Source organism: Paramisgurnus dabryanus, chromosome 8 (assembly GCF_030506205.2).
Source record: "Paramisgurnus dabryanus chromosome 8, PD_genome_1.1, whole genome shotgun sequence".
Classification (NCBI taxonomy): Eukaryota; Metazoa; Chordata; class Actinopteri; order Cypriniformes; family Cobitidae; genus Paramisgurnus; species Paramisgurnus dabryanus.
The window spans coordinates 9,939,752-9,964,661 of record NC_133344.1 but is presented as its reverse complement, the minus strand read 5'-3'; the positions used below and the strand labels follow the sequence as shown (position 1 = coordinate 9,964,661).

At 39.1% G+C, this 24,910-nt stretch overlaps 1 protein-coding gene across 4 annotated transcripts in view; it reads right to left on the bottom strand.

Annotated features, from left to right (window-relative positions):
• tiam1b (TIAM Rac1 associated GEF 1b) overlaps nucleotides 1–24,910 on the bottom strand; it is an 89,862-nt gene that overhangs the window by 3,846 nt on the left and 61,106 nt on the right. For 2 of the 4 annotated variants that reach the window (XM_065282145.1, XM_065282144.2), the window contains exons 17-26: nucleotides 10,306–10,500; nucleotides 6,677–6,745; nucleotides 6,097–6,222; nucleotides 4,570–4,678; nucleotides 4,193–4,372; nucleotides 1,240–1,358; nucleotides 913–1,021; nucleotides 605–660; nucleotides 384–489; nucleotides 195–282 (exon numbers count right to left, since the gene is read on the bottom strand). In XM_065282145.1, coding sequence (XP_065138217.1) covers nucleotides 195–282; nucleotides 384–489; nucleotides 605–660; nucleotides 913–1,021; nucleotides 1,240–1,358; nucleotides 4,193–4,372; nucleotides 4,570–4,678; nucleotides 6,097–6,222; nucleotides 6,677–6,745; nucleotides 10,306–10,500 — 1,157 coding nt within the window. Of the gene's footprint in view, nucleotides 1–194; nucleotides 283–383; nucleotides 490–604; nucleotides 661–912; nucleotides 1,022–1,239; nucleotides 1,359–4,192; nucleotides 4,373–4,569; nucleotides 4,679–6,096; nucleotides 6,223–6,676; nucleotides 6,746–10,305; nucleotides 10,501–17,798; nucleotides 18,016–24,910 lie in introns of those variants that run through there. The other 2 variants (XM_065282147.2, XM_065282146.2) reach the window with 2 other exon arrangements.

The window sequence follows — 24,910 nt, the reverse complement described above, 5'->3', positions numbered from 1 at the left end:
CTAGTGGGCACCACCTAACAACCCACATCCTATATGCCGCCCTGCAAAGTTAATACAATTTTTATATTGGATCAACCATACACATATACAGTAAATTATTACCAGTTTCTTTACTAGCAAATTTCAGCCTACCTGAAGTGTGTGTGTGTGTGTGTTTGTGTGTGTGTGTGTGTTTGTGTTTGTGTCACACTAACCTGCAGCAAAGTTGAAACACTCGCTCTGGTCTTCCCTCAGATTCAGACTTCACATGTATGATCTCACACACAGCCGCGCTCTCTCCATCTGTAGACACACACACAATCAGTTCCTCTGGATCATATATTACATCTTTGTATTGTTAAGTTTGTCTTCTGCTATTGTAACACGGGCATAGTTGGGCTCACCTGTACTGGACAGCGTGCGCACCTGAAGCGCTTCGGTAGGGATCATGTGACGGAAACGGAAAGGATCTTTCTCTTCACCTGAGATCGATGCTCTGTGAGAGCCACCCTGAGAGAGATTAAAACAACATTACTGTGTTATTATTTTCATGTGAATTAATTAAAACCCAGAAATTGAAAGTGTTGATCTGCTGCCATATGGGAGAGCACAGACAGACACTCACCATTTTCTTCTTCTGTTTGGAGTCTTTACAGATAAACACAACAGCGGTTTTGAACACTGCAAAAGACAGAGATCAGTGTTAAAAATGACACTTAATCACCAACAACGAACATGCAGAAGGAAAATATGAAAATTATTTTTCTCATGGTCTTCATTTTGTTAATGTAAAAGTCTTAGATAAATGATGACCTGGACTTCTTTTTTGTGAGATGCACCTCTTGCCTACCCACCCATTAATTCATCTAGCAATTGTAGTTTAGTAAACTAGCAAATCTGAGTGAGTTCAAGTTAAATAGAGAAAGAACGAACCGAAAGTAGCCAGCTGGGGCTCTTTCTTGCACTTCCCCAGTGTGGAGGACGGGTTGATCCATGTCACGCTGCTGTGGAGGAGTAAATCTCCCATTGACAAGTCAGCAACCTGTAATCATAGCAAACGCCAAAGTTACTGTAGTCCTCCTTACACACATGCACACAAACAAATGGACAGCTCATGAAATGCATCCAAAAAGCACCATGCACTCTTTGTAGTGAACACAGAACTGCAATGATATGAAACACTCCTATGCTCTTTAATTACACACCAGATCTCCAAACACAGGACAAGCCTTGTATAATGGTTTAAGGAGGAGCACAAACCTCTTTTTTCTCTCCAGTCTGTTCTGAAATGAGAAGGTCAAACACGGCTCCAAACTCCTCGTGGATCTTCTGCATCTCGTTGATGTGACTGGCCACCGTGTTCATGGCCTTCATCGCAACTGCACAACACAACAGCCCAAAGACACAATTTAGTTCATCAAATACTGCAGATCAACAAAAACGATCAAGTGCTAAAAACTGAAGAAAAAAACAGCAAAGAATAGCTCAGTTCTTGAGCTCAGGTCTTAAAATTGAAGCACTGGTATTTGTTTGTTTACAAATCTATCTTGGGTCTGTTGCCATCTTGGTTGCTTAACTCAACAGAAAATCGATGGATCTTTTATTTACGTTCGCAGAAGCTGTTTATTCTCAGTCCTGTTTGTATGAAGTAAACTAGAAAAACAATCTTTGAAAACTAGAATATTTGTGACCTTGGACCACAAAACCAGTCACATATGGGTATTTTTTTTTTTTTAATTGAGATTTATACATCTGAATGCATAATAAATAAGCTTTCCAATCTTGTGTTGATGGTAGGATAGGACAATATTTGGTCTTGCCAGGTGACCTTGGAAGAACGAACTCAGAAGGTCACGAGAACACAACACGCACTTGTGAGAATTGAGATGTGTACGATCTTCCTGTTGGTCATATGACCTCCCCAGATTTCAGCGCGCAAGTCTGCACTCGATGCATCCTCGATATCAAGAACACATCCAGGTATTTTCATGCATCCTCTGTACTTGCGTTCTTGCGAATTGGAATTGAACTTCGGCAGTTAATGATGACGTAGAGCGAGAACATAAGGACGCAAGATTGCTGAAGAATGCATATTGAGGACGGTTTCACATTTGGTGCGATTGCCTGGTCCGAACCGGAGTTCGATTGCTCCCCCCTCCCCATGCCCCCCATGGACTGTGTTCACATATTATTTTTGCATCCGAACCGCGGTACGCTTGCATCATCAAGCTGCAGCCAGCGCGTTCTCATGTTGCTTGGCAACCGCTGTAAACGAGAAGACGATAAGCGTGATTGACGAACTCCAAGCAGAGATATGATGTCTGAATGCTTTCGCAAAAATTGACATCGGCGGACAGACCGTTGTCATCGAAAAGACTTTAGTATGTTTGGGCCAGATAGACGCAAGTGCGTTTCTGTATTATTTCTTTGAAAACAAAACCAAAGATTTAAAAAAATAAGAACAAAAGTCATGCAAGCATTCTATGCATTTTGTTGTCAAGGTATGTGCACGCACACAAACACACACATCTGTTTTGGTGGGACATTCCATATAATACGTAATTAACAGTGGTTCACTTCCGCGATTTGGTGCGATTGCGCTCACATTAGCAGCAAACCGATCTGGAGTTCACATGAACCGGACCCCAGACCACCCTTTTCAAGCGGACTCGAGTACGTTTCGCAGGTGCGCACCCGAGTTCGGAAGACAGCGTTCACATCATCCAAATGTACCGAACTCTGATGTCAATCGAACCCGGGTGCGCACCAAAAGTGCTAATGTGAAAATGCCCTGGGAAACAGCCATGACCTTAATATCCTAATGATTTTTGGCATAATGAAATCGATAATTTTGACCCATACAGTGTATTTTTGGCTATTGCTACAAATGAAGAGTTCGGTTCCAAAACGCAATAAATGCCATTTGAAATATTCTAATAAAAAAATTTTTACGGCCAAAATCAGTATTGTATGAGGTCAGTATTAAAAAGAAAATAATTCATTTTACGTAAAATCCTATATCTGCCCTGTTATTCTGTCATCTTTTCTCCTTTTTCCCCCTAAAACATGATAAAAGCCAGTCCTCCTTCTAAGCAGAATGCAATAATTACGCTTAACCAATCACAGCGCACCATTCCACGCATTGTAAACAATAATGGTGCCGCTTTGAATACACACAGAATCCTAGTTTTCCTCATCTACTTTGTACTTCGTGATCATCAAACAAACAAAAACAAAATAATACTTTTGATGGCATTGATAAACCTGTGGTGGTTTTCTGTGGTGGTGAAGAAACGGAAGCCATCAAAATCAAATAATTTACGTGAGAGAGAGGCACTCGGGCGAGGGTAAAATGCCGGCTGTTGTTTGTTCTCACACTACAGCATCAATCTTCTGTCATGCTAACACATTGACCCCAGGGGATCTTATGAAAAACTTTCCATTATTTTACTCAAAGTCAATGAAAATCGAGCAGGACCAAAACATTTTACAGCAGATCGCTCTCAAAAAAGTTTAGCGACGACCTCCCAAGGATGACAGCAGCAATGACATTGTTCTTAATATGACAAAGTAAGTGTTTTGATTAATGCCATTTTTTTATCAGTGTATACCACTAGTCAACTAAATGAATATAAGATGGCAAAGATGAATGCACATTTATATATTGATTCAATAGATTTATTGCATTTTGCAGAAAAAATAATCAGTTTTTACCATTAATCTTGAAAATCTAATTATGGATTAGAATTTTTTTATGTTATTATAACCTTAAGATGCTATGTGAAAGTTTGTAAAAGAAAATAGTGGTTATCATCTTGTCACTTTCTTGGTATCAAAGATTTTACCCAAATTAGTCAAAATGGATTTATTGTGTTTTGGAACCAAACTCTTTAAATATATCCGTGCAATTTATGGTTTTGTGATGCAGGGTCACATATTACAAAATCATTTGAAGATGCAAACTTTGGTGTCAAGGAGTACTTTTCAATCTTTGATTTGTGCTCTATTAAAGGATGAGTCTATTAGTCGTTTTTATGTTTTTAACATTGTGAGAGTTTTTCGCTGCGTGTCTTGGCAACTAGGAAAACTTCTGAAAAAGTTTTTTAATCTCAGAAAATTTTCCTGGTTAAATAAAAGACAACCCATGGATGAATAAATGCAGCTTGGGTTAAACAATTGTAATAAATAGCCCGATAAGTGTATACAAGCTCACCGTTCAGATGGTAATGCTCCTCGCTGTCAGGGTCGGTCAATGAGTGCAGCTCTCTCAGCAGTAGAGGATATTTTAACACTCTCTGGATGGGTTTGATCAGGTATGACTCCAGCGTGGAAGAATGCTGCTGTTTTGGGTTGCGTTCATCCAAGAACGCCTTAAATGCTGTGTCTGTCTTGGCTGCAAGACACAAGAAGGATTGTTTCGTATTTATGTGTCTATTTTCATTTTTCCATGACTCCAGACATTTTTACTTTCATGGCAATGCTCATGAAGAGGATGACATCAGATCATTTACAATCAATTATATTGGATATTATATGTACTGACTCAAAATCAAGATGGTATTCGAGCAGAGATCTACTCTATGTATGTACCTTTGACCAGCACTTTGGGTACTTTGGTGTGACTGGCACAGAAAGCGCTGTAGATCTTGAAGCGATCGGCGTAATACAGAAAAGATCCGCCCAGAGAGAAGAGGATTTTCTGAAAGGAAAATGTGGAAATGTGTCACTTTACATGATTAGTGTTATATTCCACAATCATTTATGTCTTTGTTGCTGGGCTGAATAAGATCAGTGAACGTCCTTAAAGGATTAGTCAATTTTCTTAAAAAAATCCAGATAATTTACTCACCACCATGTCATCCAAAATGTTGATGTCTTTCTTTGTTCAGTCAAGAAGAAATTATGTTTTTTGAGGAAAACATTCCAGGATTTTTCTCATTTTAATGGACTTTAAAGGGTAACTAAACCCCTGGTCAGAGCCTGACTCCACCCACTGGCAATATTTGAAAAATGCAAGAAAAGTGGGCAGATCCCAACGAAGATAGAGGGGACGAACTAAGCTCGTATCAAGTGTGTGGTGAGATCGTAACAAGGGCGTGGTGAGCTTGAACCTGCTTAAGTCACGAGTCATTTTTTGGACCCAACATCCAATGGGAAAATTCAACTGCAGTAGCCACCGTTTAACCTGAAGAGGGCAGCACTCAGACGTTTTTACACCATATATTGTAGTATTGAAACACTTTATATCCAAATGTCAAAAAAAATACTAAAATCAATGAACAGCACTAATAAAGGATCATTCTTACAGATCATTAACTAAAAAAAGTTGGTTTAGGGTTTAGTTACTCTTTAATGGACCCCAACACTTAACAGTTTTAATGCAGTTTAAAATTGCAGTTTCAAAGCACTCTAAACGATTTCAAATGAGCCATTAGGGTCTTATCTAGCAAAACGATTGTCATTTTTGGCAAGAAAAATAAAAAAATATGCACTTTTAAACCACAACTTCTCGTCTTACTCCGGTCCTGTGACGAGCTAGCGCGACCTCACATAATATGTCATGTCAAGATGTCAAGGATGACCTATGCGAAACTACTCCCCAGTGTTTACAAGTGTGGAGAAAGAGGACCATTCCGACGTTGTTGTATGTCGAATGATAATAAGTAATGTATTTGTATCAGTTTATTGTTTAAAATGGTCCGCAAATGTGCGTTTCATATATGTAACACGTGACCTTTCCACGCCATTACGCAATTGCGTGAGGTCGCGCTGGCGCGTCACAGGACCGGAGGAAGACGAGAAGTTGTGGTTTAAAAGTGCAGATTTTTTATTTTTCTTGGCAAAATTGACAATTGTTTCGCTAGATAAGACCCTTATGCCTCGTTTGAGATCGTTTAGAGTCCTTTGAAACTGCAATTTTAAACTGCATTAAAACTGTTAAGTGTTGGGGTCCATTAAAATAAGAAAAATCCTGGAATGTTTTCCTCAAAAAACATAATTTCTTCTCGACTGAACAAAGAAAGACATCAAAATTTTGGATGACATGGTGGTGATGAGTAAATTATCTGGATTTTTCTTTTAAGAAAATTGACTAATCCTTTAAGTCCAGTTTTGTACCTTAAACTCTTCCACTCGCTCCAGTTTCTCCAGGTCGGGCACCAGTCTAGTCCCATCCTCCAAAGTCTTGAGGAACTCCAGCTGAAATTCCAGCATCTCCGGCAGGTTTCCGAACAGCACATCCAGCTGTCGGACACAAAATCATGTCTGTCATAAAGGAAACAAGCTAACCACAATTCATCAGTCAGGTTATATCAGATCATCTGATTTCCACACTTCAGATATTACGATACCCATTAAAAACATTTGACTTGATCACTTTTGGCCACTACTGTATATACTGTAGGTATAAAGCCTTTGAAAACGATATTGCTTAAGCATGACTCTTGTCTCTGGAGTGATATAGAAGTATTTCAGATCAAGTATGTAGGCCATTAAAGCAACACAGACACAGAAGAGAGATTAAGAGCATAAGTTCCTCTCTTTTGTGTCTCCCTCCAACAATCTTCTCTACCTCTTTCCTCTGTGTGTGCGTGTGTCCTCCTACATGCTTGTTTCCATCACTGTATGATTATGAAATATCAACGTTTGTGTTTGAGCTCGGAGGCTTGATAATGACATGAAACCATCGCTGACTCACCTCATCTTGAGTGAGGAAGGATTCCTGCTGCAGAGGGGTTAAATATCGCCCGATCAGACAGTTTAGATCCTGAGAGGGAAAATACACAATCCTGTTAATGAACACACAACAAACACATACAGTATACACACTCTCTAAAAATCATTGTCTTATTCAATATTTGCCACTTGTTTTAAATATGCTAATTTTCTAGCTCCCTTGCAGTAACTTACAGTTAAAGGAACTATACTCTCATACTGGCGTAATAATCAATGACTTTGATGATGTAACATGGCTGCAGCAGGCACAATGATATTACGCACCGCCCAAAAATAGTTCCCTTGTTTACTTTCCATAGACTATTTTTTAATCCTCATCCCGAATTACATTAAACATTGATCTGTAACATTTTATAATAAGGTTGTATTTGTTATCATTAGTTAATTCATTATTTAACAAGAAGTAACAATAAACAATTCTTAAGGGGGTCGCACACCGGACAAGAAGCGCCGCGTTGCGCCATGAATCTAAAAACAGAACACTTATTTTCTAAAAATTTTTTACGCACACCGGCGGCGCCTAGCGGCGTCTGTCCACTGTAACTCAGGACACTGCTCAAATCCCTGTCGCGCCACATAGTTTAACACGAATCATATTTGTCCCAAATTGTTAGCGATTAACATTGGCTGCTAAGGTATATTTTGCATTTTGAAGTATACGCTATCTGACTAAGCTCGCGCTATTTAATGTGCACTTCCGGTGTACGATATCTCTGAGTTGTCCTAGATGCGACGTAATTATAACATTTAATAATACATTTTTAAAATCAAATGTTGTTACTGTTAACATTGGTTAATGACCTTGAACTAACATGAACAATTATATTGATATTAACTAAAATTTACAAAGATTAATTAACGCCAAACATTAAAGGGCTGTTTCCAGAACAGGGCTTATCCTAGTCCCGCCTGAAGTTGTCCCCCCACCCAACGCAAAACATTGACAAAAATGCTCAAAAATGTTTAGTTTGTGCTGCTTTGGTTTTATAGATATTAAAAGATAATTTATTGGTCATTCTGAGGTCACTAAGCCCCCCCCACATTCTCCAAATTCACCCAAAATAAAAAAACAATCGCACAAAGAGAGCACAAACGAGTATTTTGGGTGAATTTGGAGCATGTGGGGGCTGAGTGACCTCACAATGACCACAAAATCTTTTTTTTTATATCTATAAAACCAAAGCAGCACAAACAAAGCACAATCAAACAAGACTATTTTGGGTGAACTTGGAGCATGCGGGGAGCTGAGCGCATTCAATGTCAAATATTACAAAAACCGAAGCAGCACAAACTTAGAGCGACACCATGTAATTTTTCAACCTTCATAATAAATTTTCAAGACCCTTGTGATAGTACATCGACTTTAAATAGGTTGAATGACATGTCTACCATAGCCTGACGGGGTCTGTATCGCTTTTACTCGTACTTTAAAACTTAGGGTTTCGGGTAGTAACCAGAGCAAAAAAAAAACCTACAAAATTCGATTTGCTTTATGGCATACGTCACTTCCTCCACACAATTTTTTTTACGGGAATTTTGCTGGAGGCTACTTAAGGAGTGTGGAGAGTAGCTTCTATTATGTGACTCTGTGGCACCGTGTTAGTGTCACGGACCTATGACACAGGTGACCCGGGTTTGATTCTCCTTTAAGGCAATTTTTATAGAAACTCACGATCTTGATTCATACATAAATGCGATCTTCTTTATAAATGATGGCGATTATCTTGCATATAGTTCCCTGTATTCAGATGCTGCATTCACGTGTTCACGTATTTACCTTTCATTTACTGTCTATGGTATTTACATTACAATCCAGGATGCTATAGCAGTCAAACTTGCTCAAACTCACACAGTGTGAACCAAACCATATTCATTCACCAACCAGATGTCACCAATACATGTCTAGTGCCCCCTAGTGGCCAAAAAGTTCTGTGGTGTACCTTTAACTTTTACCGGAACAAGCCCGCACAAACATTTAAAACTCTTTTGGGTGAATTTGGAGCATGTGGGGGGCTGAGTGACCTCAGAATGACCAATAAATGTTCTTTTAAAAAAAACAAAGCAGCACAAATCCATATTTTGTTGAAGTTTTGCATTAGGTGGTGGGCCAACTTTACGTAGGTAGACTAAAATGCATGTTTGAACTGCTTTAACTCTTTCACCGCCATTGACAAGATATCTCATCAATTAAGAGAAAACGCTTCCCCGCCAATGACGAGATTTTCCGTCTTTCCGCAATACCGCAACTTATACAACCCGGAAGTAGCGCCTCACGTGAAAGAACTCTGTGTATGTTTTAAAGATCGCTCTGCATCTGATCTCTATCAAAAGTCCTTCACAAAAATGGAATTATCTCTTTGCTCAAAATTGGGTGTTTTTGAAGAAACCTACCCATGTTTGAGAGGTGATTACAAGAGAACTAATGAAGGTAGGATGAAACGTTTTTTTTTTTTTTGTTTGAAAGCAGAGGGTCTGTTCTTTCATCTGATATATTGTTTGTTTATATATTTAAAGAGGAACATTTTCTGGAAGGCATTAAACTTTTGTGAAAATCATGAAAAATGCTGGCGCTGGCTGGCAACTTTTTTTAAAAATGCTGGCGGGGAAAGAGTTAATTTAAAAACATCTTGCACTAACACATATTAATATATATCAGTGTTATTGTTTTCTCTCAAAATGCACACCAGTATTGTTTTTTGTAAGGTTTGTTTGTAAAAACGACTTAAATGTCCTAATATAACTAAGGCCTAATCCTGGATTAATCTAAACCCTGTCCAGGAAACTGCCTCTTTATTGTTAGTTATGCTAATTTATGTTAACAAATACAACCTTATTGTAAAGTGCAGCCTATAAAATAAGACTAAACAAGCCACTGGGATAAGATAAATAAATCTAATGCAAGTGATATTTTCTGTAAACAAACATTAATAACGTCTTAAGCAATTTTCAAGCAAACTGATCTTGTATTTAGGATGTTTTGATACGACTGATGTTAAGCCAACATAAACAGTGTTTGCATTTTAATGATTATGTATTCTAGGTAAAACATGACTGTTAGCAGCATTTAAAACATAAAGGATGGACATGCATTGACTGTATTATTAATCGGGATCTCTATACACCAGCTGTCTACAGGGAAGGTGCTGAAAACTAAATGTTTAATGACATTAGTCAAAAATAAAGTCGCTATATTTTAGTAATATTTTAATAAAAAATCAAAATAATACTGCAAATGTTCACTATAATTTGGTTATATCGGGTGTAGGCAAGTTCGGTCCTAGAGAGCCGCAGTCCTGCATATTTTAGCCTAAGCACTGATAATCTAACCTGATTTCTAATTCCTAAAGACATTGATTAGCTTGTTCAGGTGTGTTTGATTAGGGTTGGAACTAAACTCTGCAGGACTGCGGCTCTGTAGGACCGAACTTGCCTACACACGATATAACCAAATTATAGTGAACATTAGCAGTATACACTGTGCAGTAATCAGGATCCTACAGAGGGTACAGGGTACATTTTTCTATCTCATGTTGTGTTTCCAAGCAGTATGCACTTTAACTTAAACACACAAAAACACACACAGGTACTGACTTTGACATAGGTGCGCTCCGTTTCGACCAATTCGCAGATGACTTTGCGTAGTTTGTCAGCGTCAGAGAGCTGGCGAGGGGTGGCATTGCTCGGAGGCAGTGAGGAATACTCCGGTTCAGATGAGGAAGAGATGCCCTCGGATGAAGGATTCATCTCGTGCAGACTGCGACAGAAAGCAGCGACCTGCTCTGTGCTCTACAGAGAGAGAGAGAAAGACAGTTATCATGAGTGATGCCATCCTGTGCTGATATTAGGACACGTAGGCTGCAGGCTCCGCCCACACTCGCAACACCTGCAGCTGCTTCTGCAGTTCAGATGTCTGTCACAATGAAAATCATTAGCGCTCATTTGCTCTATTCTAAGCATCTGAAACCGCTCTCTGCATCGCTCCCTCATTTCAGCTCTTCATCTCCGCAGGGTCTTTCCATTTCTTCCTTTCTTAACAGAAACCAAAACACGAGCACCTGTCTGTGGATGCGGTTGCCATGGGAACGACTGTGATAGCACATGGACTGTCATTCGCACAGTAACACTAAGAGAAAGTAGCCTCCATCATCTTCATCGGCATGATGTGTGAAAATTCACTTTCTTTCTCGCCACTTCTAATTGAAGTTGAACAGCTTTTCAACTTTTTTCATCTCAGTGCTTGATACTGAGCTGCTGCCCACCAGGCAATCTGTGAAAGTCCCTCACTGACTTCAGAGCTTAATGATATTAAGATCTCCATAATACCCTGCGTAAAAATAAACATAAGCCTTGTACTGTATAATGAACAAATACCACAGTAGTCAACTTGCACACATATAGAAGTAATATTGGTTTTTATTCAGACTGGGACTACAGTATGAACAGGCCGCTATACCTTTACAAATGCTTCAAATAAAACCATTTATTGTAAAAACGCAAAACGTCGAGCTGTCAGATACACAGGTGTGATTGTGTCAGCTACTGCCATGTGTGCTACACACATTAAAATCAATGATGAAAGTCTGTGCCTGTATGTAAACAAATGAATCAGTTCTTACATCACAAACACACGGCATCATCTTTAGAGATCAGGCTTCACCTGTCACTTTAGTCATTAGCTAAAAACATTGTCAGCTGTCATAACCACAGCGAGAGAGAGTGAGTGAGTGAGTGAGTGAGTGAGTGAGAGAGAGAGAGAGAGAGAGAGAGAGAGAGAGAGAGAGAGAGAGAGCTTCATATCATAAATCACTGTAACTGTCAGTGATCTGCACATCATTCCCTCTAACAACACTGTCAGAGAAGAGTACAGTCTGTCTTCATCTCAAACAGAGAGAAAGAGAGAGAAAAAGAAAGAGAGAGAGAGGGAAAAAGGCTTTCTTCCACATCCACCAACGCAAAGTCAGAAACAGAAGAATCTGAAAAGACTATTAGAAGAGGAAGATCAAGACTACTGCAACACACACACACACACACACACACACACACACACACACACACACACACACACACACACACACACACACACACACACACACACACACACACAAACTGTTTGTACAAAACTACACACATAAATAACAGACTCTGTACGATGCTTTTTGTTTTTCACGAAGGAAGTCTGCTACTAAAATATTACTTACCTAAGAAACACCAGAGAGAAGCAAAGCATTACAACACAACTTCTAACAACTAGTCTAACATTCACTAGAGGTGGTAAGTATACAATTTAAAGGGGACATATCATGAAAATCTGATGTTTAAGTGATATAGTTGGGTGCACAGTGCTTCTATCAACCAAGAAAATGTGAAAAAGATCAACCCAGTAACTTAGATTGGCTAAACCATTCTCTGCAAGCATGTGAAAAAATAGCTCATTGAAATTTGGCTCCCCTTGTGATGTCAGAAGGGGATCTTATTATATTAAAGAGCACCTATTGTCCGATTCACATTTTTAAATTTCCTTTGGCGTGTAAGGGGATAATTGGAAATGCAAGGCACTGCCTTTTTTTAAAAAGCTTTTTATATTGCTGCTAGGCAACCACCAAGTCAGCTGTCTTGTCAATCAAATATTAAAGGTGCAGTGTGTCATTTTTAGAAGGATCTCTTAACAGAAACGCAAAATTATATGCAAACTATATTATCAGGGGTGTATAAAGACATTTTGTAATGAACCGTTATGTGTTTATTACCCTAGAATGAGACGTTTTATCTACATACACGAGGGTCGCCATTTTGTGCCACCATGTTTCTACAGAAGCCCTAAACGGACAAACTTTTTACTAAGTTGTCTCAGACGATGACATGTTTGTCTGGTGACGGCTACCGTAGCTTTTCTATGCGTTTCAAAAGCGAGGGTTAGCAATGGACTCGGCCGTTGGTTGCAATTCACAAGATCACCACAAGATGCCGCTAAAATTTACACAATGCACCTACAACTGCCATAAACGTGTTTGGTGTGATTGGCCCCTAAGTGTGTATATGTTAAGGATATGCAAAAGGTACAAACTACAAAGTAAACAAGGACGCGAGTTATCGTCTCCAACGTAAATCTCTTTCCTTGGACTACAACAAACACACGGATTGTAGGCAATTCATTGAAAAAACGCGCATTTGCCCGATTACTTGTCACAACCCTAGTAGGCAACAGTTTACTTCCTGGGACGAGTGATGTAGACAACACCAACATTATCATTATTCATCCCGCTTGGACTCACAGCCTTAAAGGAATATTCAATTTTCTTAAAAGAAAAATCCAGATAATTTACTCACCACCATGTCATCCAAAATCTTGATGTCTTTCTTTGTTCAGTCGAGAAGAAATTATGTTTTTTGAGGAAAACATTGCAGGATTTTGCTGATTTTAATGGACTTTAATGGACCCCAACACTTAACAGTTTTAATGCAGTTTAAAATGGCAGTTTCAAAGGACTCTTAATTATCCCAAACGAGGCATAAGGGTCTTATCTAGCGACATGATTGTCATTTTTGGCAAGAAAAATAAAACCCACAACTTATCGCCCTACTCCGGTCCTGTGACACGCCAGCGCGACCTCACGCAATACTTCATCACATCAAGAGGTCACAGAGGACGAACGCGAAACTCTGCCCCAGTGTTTACAAGTGTTGAGAACGAGGACCGTTCCTACGTTGTTGTATGTCAACTGATACTTATTAATGTCTTTGTGTCAGTTTATTGTTTACAATGGTCCGCAAATGTGCGTTTTATATATGTAACACGTGACCTCCCTACGTCACTACGCATTTACGTTAGGTCACACAGGACCGTATTTAGACGAGAAGTTGTGCTTTAAAAGTGTATATTTGTTATTTTTATTGTCAAAAATGAAAATCGGTTCGGTAGATAAGGCCCTTATGCCTCGTTTGGGATCGTTTAGTCTTTTGAAACTTACGTGTTGAGTTAAGTGTTAATTGTTGGGCTCTATTAAAGTCTATGAAAATGAGAAAAATCCTGCAATGTTTTCCTCAAAAAACATAATTTCTTCTCGACTGAACAAAGAAAGACATCAACATTTTGGATGACATGGTGGTGAGTAAATTATCTGGATTTTTCTTTTAAGAAAATTGAATATTCCTTTAAGTTAACTCCTGTTAGCAACCAAATCTTTTAAACATGGTAAGGAGCGTCACGTTTCCAGTTGACGTCAGAGGTATTCAGGCCAATAATAACAACGTATAGATTAGCTGGCCAATCAGGGAGCTACAAAAATGTACTGTATGTGGAAAATAATGTGTTTTTACCCATAAACCACGCAAACACATTGTATTATACCAAGTACACAAAATAATGTTTTTAGCAATGAAAGAAGTGCACTTTAATACCACCCCTTAATCTGCACTATCCAACCACGGCACTGCCATTTAGTGCAGAGAGAGAAAGAAAAAAATATTGAAAGCACAATTGAGTTTCACTTTTAACAAACCACCATTATGGTGATCTGTGTTTGCATTTCATCACCTCATTTGCATTTGAAAGGACCCACCCCCCAAAAACGCCACATTTTTGCTCACACCTAAAAAAAATTGTCATTTTAACATGTTGTAATAAATTATCTATTTGGTATTTTAAGCTAAAACTTCACATATGTACTCTGTGGACACAGAATATTTATTTTACATTTTAAAAATGTCTTGTGAAATGTCCCCTGTAATAAAGCACATTTGTGACCAAAATCATTCTGTTAAAATATAACCTAACTTTATCTTTAACATTGACTGAGTAAGATCATGTCAAAGATAAAAATCAAGGTTTAGGATGGCATGCCTGTGATTTTATGAGATTTCAAAGGCAGGTCAACATTTACTTACACTTACTTTTGATTCTGTTGTTACAACGTAAACATTGCAATGATGTCTTACTGGCATTGCAACCCATTTGAAATCCTGCTTCTCTACTTGGACAGTACCAGGAAGTGAGATCATCAGATTACAGGTGCTTATTTTGGCTCTTGGTTCACTGTGGGGAATGACTGTGTGCTTTTTTTCTATGTGTGCTTTTTTATGTGCATTAAAAGAACCTCAGTATTTCTCTAAGTGCCCACGCAGGGACACACAAAAGATGAATTACAATGTCCCACGCTGTGTCCTTGAGTCTCACAGTCACAGCATCATATATACAACACATCACCGCCCAGCACAACATTATAAAGTAAATGAACCACTGGGAAAATGCCAATGTCACTGTACTGACTGAGAGGGAATCACTTGTTAGTGGTGTTTATGAAGGCATCTCTATTACTGTAGCTCTCTTGGTTCACAATTTTACCAAACCTCTAAACTTATATTTGTATCATTTATGTAAACATGAATGATACTCAAATCGTGCACTTGATGATGAGAGATGGGGTGTTATTTGTTTGATAGGATGTTACATTTTGACTTTGTATGACCCAAGGGATATTTAAAGCATTTTAGCAACAGCATAGCAACACCCTGGCAACAACTCGCAACACCCTAGCAACAAGACAGAAATGTAATGAAACCATTAAAAACACCTTAGTAACCACAAAGCACAATGACAACCATAAAAAACAGCCCGTAGCAACCGTCCACTACACCTTAGCAACACAGCATTATCGTGTGTTCATGTTAGTAAACATTTTCACAGAAACACAACAACACACTGCTTAGCAGAAAAACAACAATAACACACAGCACAGCATAACTACAACAATAACAACACACAGCACAGCAGAACCACAACAACAACACAGCAGAAACACAACAATAACAACAAACAGCACAGCAGAAACAAAACAACACACAGTACAGCAGAAACACAACAATAACACTACACAGCACAAAAGAAACACAACAACACACAGCACAGCAGAAACACAACAACAACAACGTACAGCACAGCAGAAACACAACAACAACACCTCACAGCACAGAAAAAAACACAACACAGAGCACAGCAGAAACACAACAACACACAGCACAGCAGGGGCACAGCAACATACAGCAAAAACACAACAACATAGCAGAGCAGAAACACAACAACAACACACAGCACAGCCAAAACACAACACACAGCACAGCAGAAACACAACAACACACAGCAAAAACACAACAACACAGCAGAACAAAAACATAATCACAACACACAGCTCAGCAAAAACACAACAACAACACACAGCACAGCAAAAACACAACAACATAGCAGAGCAGAAACACAACAACACACTGCACAAGAGAAACACAACAACACACTGCTTAGCAGAAACATAACAACAACACACTGCACAACAGAAACACAACAACACACTGCAGAGCAGAAACATAACAACAACACACTGCACAAGAGAAACACAACAACACACTGCTTAGCAGAAACATAACAACAACACACTGCACAACAGAAACACAACAACACACTGCAGAGCAGAAACATAACAACAACACACTGCACATCAGAAACACAACAACACAGTGCTTAGCAGAAACATAACAACAACACACTGCACAACAGAAACACAACAACACACTGCACATCAGAAACACAACAACACAGTGCTTAGCAGAAACATAACAACAACACACTGCACAACAGAAACACAACAACACACTGCTTAGCAGAAACATAACAACAACACACTGCACATCAGAAACACAACAACACACTGCAGAGCAGAAACATAACAACAACACACTGCACAACAGAAACACAAAAACACACTGCTTAGCAGAAACATGACAACAACACACTACACAACAGAAACACAACAACAACCCACTGCACAGCAAAAACACACTCACACACTGAACGACAGAAAAACACAATAACACACTGTCCAACAGAAACACACTTACACACTGCCCAACATAAACACAGCCACACACTGCAGGACAGAAACACACTCACACACTGCACGACAGAAACACACTTACACACTGCACGACAGAAACACACAATAACACACTGTCCAACAGAAACACACTGCACGACAGAAACACACAATAACACACTGCCCAACAGAAACACACTCACACACTGCACGACAGAAACACACAACAACACACTGCCCAACAGAAACACACAATAACACACTGCCCAACAGAAACACACTCACACACTGCACGACAGAAACACACAACAACACACTGCCCAACAGAAACACACAATAACACACTGCCCAACAGAAACACACTCACACACTGCACGACAGAAACACACAACAACACACTGCCCAACATAAACACACTCACACACTGCACGACAGAAACACACAATAACACACTGCCCAACAGAAACACACTCACACACTGCACGACAGAAACACACTCACACACTGCACGACAGAAACACACAACAACACACTGCCCAACATAAACACACTCACACACTGCACGACAGAAACACACAACAACACACTGCCCAACATAAATACACTCACGCACTGCACGACCGAAACACAACTTACCGCACAACAGAAACACAACACCACACTGCACGACAGAAGCACAACAACTCACTGCAAAACAGAATCACACTGCACAACAGAAACACAACAACACACAGCACAACAGAATCACACTGCACAACAGAAACACAGCATCACACTGCAGGACATTAAACTCCAATAAACTTCCCCCTATGAAATGCAAACATTATTTCAATGGGGAAACACAAAATATTTCTACCTGGTCCAACTTTTCTATGGAAAACGAATTTGGATTGACAAAAAAAAACAAATAAACATACATTCACTTATTCACTCACTCACTCGCTCACTCAAAAGTATCATAGTACAGTCATGCTATCGGATGGTAACACAATGGGACATATGATGATTTCCATAGTAAAAGATACACAATAAGAACACAATGGTATATGTGGTGCATGTTTAAAACATCCTTTTACCGCAGTACAAAACACGCAATTCAAGATTTGTATCGATAGATATTTTATAGTATTGCCGAAAACATTAGTTCCAGACTATGAAAAAAAGACATCATTTAAAAAATGTATGATGCAAAAGTATTGTGCAGAAATAAAGAGCACTCACCAGGTGCAGGAGATCATAAACGGAGTCAGATGAGCGTTTGCTGTGTCTGTTACGCTTGAGAACAGACATGACTGACCCAAGATCAGCAGAAAAAGACACACTGATGCTCACACGCCGACGGACACTAATGCTGAATCAGTTACAAGAACGCCTCAGAAATCACAGAATCATCACTGCATAACCCCACAACTTCCTTCTGCTTATGACTGCCAGAGCCCACAGAAGAGAGAGAGAGAGAGAGAGAGAGAGAGTGGACTTTGTATTCGGTAAGGGCTGCTGGATCCTTATTTCTCCTCTCTCTCTCTCTCTCTCTCTCTCTCTCGCTCTCTCGCTCTCGTTCGCCCACCTCCTCTCTGCTCTCCTTTCACTTCATATTCACCCTCCTATTCTGCAGCGACAACATCTCATTTCTCTCTCTCTCTCTTTCTGGCATACTGAACGAAACTGCCTTCACATGAAACTTGAGTTATGTTACTTAACACGTGTACAGATCTCTACGGATGAAAGGTAAGTAGAAAATATCCAAGAGCAGAAAATATAGAAAAACAAAAGGTGCAGTTAGAGAGAAAGAGAACGAGAGACAATGAGCGAAAGAGAGAGAAATCCGAAGGTTGTTTCCAAAGCCCACAACAGGCTGAGCAAGTTATTTACCACACAAAACCAAGCAAGCACCTTGGTACTGCTGGCAACTGGATAAGTCTGCCACATAGCTTTTATCATTATGGTTATTGATACAATTACAAGGTAACACACAAGATAAAATGCCCAACTGTAAGATACAGTAAGTTGTGAAAAATGTATTTATTGCCCATCTCTAAACTACAGGCTTTTCTCCTTCAGAATCTTACTCATGCATCCTGCATTCAGATGCTTAGATCAATAAAACAGCTCTTTCATGATTGTACTTTATTTGATGGGAATTATATTCATCATAGCGGTCTGAAGTGAGGAAGAGTTGAAGAAGAGTTGTGTGGCGCCAGTGGGGTGAAAAGGTAAATAAAGCACAAAAAAGCTGTTATGCTATTCAGGAACACAGTGTGATTCAATGCAGGTATCAGCGGCCATTTAACATGAGCGGCCGCCACAGCGACACAGCACCACTCCTGTCAGATGCAAAAATGCGTCGGACATCTTGTAAATGAGCATTTTTAATAAGCATTTCTAAATGGAGTTATAATGGATTATGTCAACAAACAGGCATTTTGAATGGCCTGAGGGTGGAATTAAGCAGATTTGAAGTGAAAGTATTTGATGAACGTATAATCAGTGTTGGGGGTAACGCATTACAAGTAACGCTCATTATGTAATAATACTTCTCTGAAGTAATGAGAAAAATAACACATTATTTTATAAATGTACACATTAATATTTGAGTTACTTTTTTTTAAAGTACTGCAAGTTACTTTACAGTTTAATTAATTCAATTTTAAAATAAAATAATGTACTGAATTAAATTGAACATATTAACATAGAATTACACAATCTGTGCTCCTGAGCGGGAATTGTTTGTCAGAAACGGAGATGGCCGCCTGAACTTGACATTTTTGCGATCATAAAAAAGACCTGCAAGGCCTAAAGGGGTCAAGCCTCAGCCAAGTAAGAAAAAGTAACGCAAAAGTAACTTAAAAGTAACGTAAGCATTACTTTCCATGCAAAGTAACTAAGTAACGCAATTAGTTACTTTTTTTAGGAGTAACTTACTATTATAATGCATTACTTTTAAAAGTAACTTTCCCCAAACACTGCGTATAATAGGTGCCGAGAGCATTCGTTTAATATCATAATTTCATTTTTGACGGAGATGAAGATTAGCAGCTTTGCATCTCTGCTCCTCATATACTTTTTAAAATTACATTTTAAAACTTACGTTAATTAACATTTTCATAATTGTAATAGTAAACAATAAAACACTTACACAGCATGCCGTTTTCTGTTATGGTGTGTGCACACCAAAATTGCACACTGAATTTAATAATTTGCGCAAGTAGATTACACACAAAGTCAAATGCGCAGAAGCAAATTTGTGCCGGGCGCATCAATCACGTCCTCTGCGCAACCAGCCTGATCTCACAGGAATTCGTACATATTTTATGAGTTGGCTAATTCGTATGAATTCATACGTAGTTAATCGTGCAAAAACGTACAATTTTCATGAAAAAAAAAACAACAAAACTGAACCCCTAACCCCCAAGGTCACAGGGGTCAAGGCAAATCGTAGCAAAACCATAGACCATAAAAAAATACGGACGTAGTGTCCGTGATGTCACCCATTGGTTTCTGAAGATCGTTTTTGAAGCTTAAAGTAGGCGTTGCCTGCTGTCGCTTTCTTGGCCGAGCGTCACCGCGACTCACTCGCTGAAAACCGAAAATGGGTAAAGAGGCGGGACATGGGTGAAGCTGAGGTGGCTGGTTGCTGAAACCACGCCTGCCTAGCGCGAGTCTAGTGACAGCAGTGGCTGTTCAACCATCACTCAAGTGGCCACGCCCTTAATTATGCAGAAGTTTAAGGCTTAATATAATTTAAACTAATAAGTTACAAAAAATTCACCCCCCTCACAGTTGTCATGAAGAGCAAAATTAGCTATACAGACCAAAAACTCTTTTTTTACCAGGCTGTAAACATATTATTTTCTACTGTAAAGTTGGGCATTTTTAACATGGGAGTCTATGGGAATTGACTCCCTTTTGGAGCCAGCCTCAAGCGGCGAGTCGATGAATTGCAGTTTAAGTCACTTCCGTATTGGCTTCATGAGAGAGATCGGAAGGTTGCCCCTCGAACAAAACTTACGAATTAGCCAACTCATAAAATATTTATGAATTCTTGTGAGATAGCTTTGGCTCAACTTAAAAAAATCAACTAGAGCGGGACAATAGTCAGAAAATGGATGAGAGCATTGTTTTAATTTGCGCGAATCAAATAATCCCGCAAGTAATCTAGATTGAGTAACGCGAATATTCGCCTCGCTTTTGGTGTGAACACACCATTAAAGTGCAAAGCACCAGGTGTCTAACAGTGACATGAACAACACCAGCACTGAAAACTTAACTCACTGAATCCTCCACTGAACACTTCAGCATCAAAGATGTCTCATGATATAACATAATCACACACCGCAGGCTGTTAATGTGCAGATCAGAGCACAGAAAGGACAATAAATCCGATGGCATTCCTTCTCTGACGGTAACAAATTATCTGTGCACTCAGAATCACTGAATAAACATCGAGGTGCTGCTAATGTACCTCGAGGACCACAAACACAGAAGAGATTACTCTCACAACCCACAGTTAAAATGTTTACAGCTGCTTAAAATGGGTTTTTAAATTAGTTTTACATATTAACAAGATCCTGGACGAGGCAGCCATTGAGATAGAGGTTAACGCTAAGCCAATGAAGTCATCATCGCAATTTATAAAGTCAGAGCCTTGGCGATGACTCTATAAATCCCATTAAACCTAATCATTTACACTAACAACCACTAATAAAATGTGAAAACAGTGACCACAAAACAACACATAGTTGGCTCAACGCATTTCTAAACATACACATACCATATATTCATATGTAATTAAAATTAAAATGCACAAATGTCACTTTTTAACATGGTATTTCTGTATGGAGCGAGGCCAGGATTAAGTGGATTTGAAGCAAAGGCATACCTATAATACGTACCAAGAGCATTTTGGCAATATAATTTTTTTTCAATATCAAAATAATTTTTTATAAAGGTGGTTTAGTGGCTTCTTCATCCGAGCTCTTCATAAATAAATAAATAAAGAATTTTTCCACTCTTTTCTCCATCAGACTTCGGCCAATTTTTTAAAAACAACCTGGCAATCCTGGCAAATGCACAAGAACTCATACCGTGTGATTATTTTGAATTGGGTCACAATGAAAACTGAACTGCAGCTGGTACGCTCTGCTCATCTAGGATTTCATGACGTAATAAATTGAAACGAAGAGTAAAAAGCAAATCTATCTGCAAGTAATAAAATATCAGTACAGGCAAAGAAAAATTTTTTTATAGGTGCATCCGTAATATATATGTTTCATGTTTTATTAATCTTATAATCAATGTAACATTCATATATTTGGAGCATGCACCCTGCATTATAGTCGGGCATGTCATCAAAGAGAAAACCCTACAGTACACTGTGTGTCATACGAATAAAACGATGCATATGTGTGCATACTAAAGCTGATTATAGATTCCTTTGCATCTCTTTCCTAACCTCTCTGACACATTCTCCTGCTTATTAACTATCAGACGGAGAGACAGATACAAGCCTGTGCTTGCCACAAGCAATCTTCTCTGAGCTTTGGTGTTATCCAGAGCCCTGTCGACTCTCCACTGACCCCACAATTCATCACCCTGCATGAGCAAGCAGACATTCAACCAGAACACTACAGATCCAAAAGCAGCTCAATCTGAATCTTATAGGACTGAGTTGAGATCTGATCAGGACTAAAGACCTGTGTGAACTGGATTATAAGGAGATTTGGTCTGAGACTGGTATTAGTGTACATCGGTATTCATATTGGTACATCATATTAGTGATGCAAGTGGTCATAGGTTTGATTCCCAGGAATATGGATAAAACATGTAAAAGCATCAAATGCATAAATGTACATTTTATAAAACCAGCAACCTTTCAATTTCCAGCCTTTACCACACATTTAACCACTATGTCACTTCATCAGATCCATATCCCATGGATGCTTATATTACATGAAGATCTGTAAAGTTCTTTAGATGAACAGTGAATTCTGCCAACATGTTACTTAAAATAGATTCTGTATGTAAATACGGCAGAGTCGTGTGGCATCTGATTTGTTCCACCATCTCAACATGTCCATCAAAATGTCCGACCAATGAAATGCTGTGCATCCTGCAATGTACGGTTCGAGATAATGAAAAACAATCGCACACATTCAAACAATACATGCATATTGGACTTCTGCCTTTATCTTAGTCCTCCTTCAGGATACGGTCAAAATCGTAATTATTTCCCATAATAAAGCAATTAGGATGCAAATGAAAATCAAACCACCTTTGTTTTGTCGGTATGCGCATGAACTAGGGCTGTCACTTTTGTGAAAAAATCATTTTCGATTTTTAATATATAAGTGTTCATTGAATCGATTGTAAAATCGATTTTCCATGTCTAAAAAAGACGTTTCCATTTTCAACGCCAAATAACAGACAAATGTAAAGAGAGCGCCTGAAACGCACAAGTCATCAATCTTATTCATTGTCATGAAGTTTCGTGCAGAATAAAAAACAGCAACAGTAGTGCAACATTCTCTAAAAAAATATGCAGAGTGGACTGCTGCCATAAATGAAAAACATTACTGCGGGCTTCAACCGGCTGCTTTTATGATTTAGGCAATTCAAAAATTATTTTAAATAATGATTCGATCCATTTCAAACAACTGTTCAAAAATGAAACTTTAAATAGACTTACTTGAAGTTGAGAACATGCTGTGTATTTTTTTATTAAACGTAACCAACACTTAGGCGGCACTAGGCAGGCATAATGAAATGCGCAAAAAGAATAGGGCCATTACAAATTATTGGTCAGGAAAACAAGTCGATCAACATTTTAGGGGTCAAGAGCAGAGCGCTTTTCATTCACTATATGTCCATCTGTTGAGAAGACGCACTCAGACCGCACTGATGTCCCAGGGAAACTCGGGTACTTCGTTGCCAGCTGCGTATTTTGTACTGCCAATCTTCCATCACAAAAGCGGGTCGCTGTCAGCTCGCAAGGGTGGCTCCTTGTCATAACTCATCATCTCCTAAGGTCACAATTTCGACGCTCTCTCATGTTGCACAGGTTTATTGACGTTGTCCTCCATTTTCTTTGCAAAACACTAGATGCAGCGATTGAAAGCGTGAAACTATAGGTGCGTAAAATTCCTGGGTATTTTCTGTCTAGCTTTCGCACACCTACTGCACTTTCAGAATTATTTATTTTCTTTTTCTGCTTGTTTGTGAGTTTTGTTACATCTATATTTTTAACTGTTTAATTCTTTTAAAATTAATAGTGTACATATTTGGTTAAAATCGATTGCCTATTTTCGTTTTCGAAACTTTTTTTGGTTGGTCCGATCGATTGTGCAATCGATTTTCGAACGAAAAGTGACAGCCCTAGCATGAACACAAACTAATTATCTCCAACCGCCACCATAAGCCCTCTGCCATCAAACAGACACACTGAAGTTCATTAGACAGACAGATGGATAGAGAGGCAGGCAGAGAGACAATGAGATAGAGACAGAGACAAGCAGACTGACAGACAGAGAAAGAGACACAGAGAGAGAGAGAGACATAGAGACAAACAGACAGTAAGACAGACTGACTGACACATAGACTGACAGACAAAGACAGATAAACAGTTAGAAAGTCAGACAGTGAGACAGACAGATAGACGACAGACAGGCAGAGAGATTATAAGACAGAAAGAGACAGACAGACTGACTGACACTGAGACAGACAGTCAAACAAATATCAAGACAGACAGTGTGTGAGAGAGACAGACAAAAAGACAGACTGACTGACTGACTGAAAGACAGACAGACAGACAGACAGACTGAAAGACAGAAAAACAGACAGACAGACAGACTGACTGAAAGACAGACAGACATACTGACTGAAACACAGACGACTGACTAAAAGACAGACAAACTGACTGACTGAAAGACAGACAAGACAGGCTGACTGACAGACTGAAACACAGACAGACAGACTGAAACACAGACAGACTGACTGAAACACAGACAGACTGACTGAAACACAGACAGACAGACAGACAGACAGAAAAACAGACAGACTGAAAGACAGGCAGACAGACAGACTAAATGAAATACAGACTGACAGACAGACAGACTGATTGAAAGACAGACAGACAGACAGACTGACTGGCAGACTGAAAGACAGACATACAGACTGACTGAAAGACAGACAGACAGACTGACAGACTGAAAGACAGACAGACAGACATACTGACTGAAACACAGACAGACTTACTGAAACACAGACAGACTGACTGAAACACAAACAGACTAACTGAAACACAGACAGACTGACTAAAAGACAGACAGACAGACTAA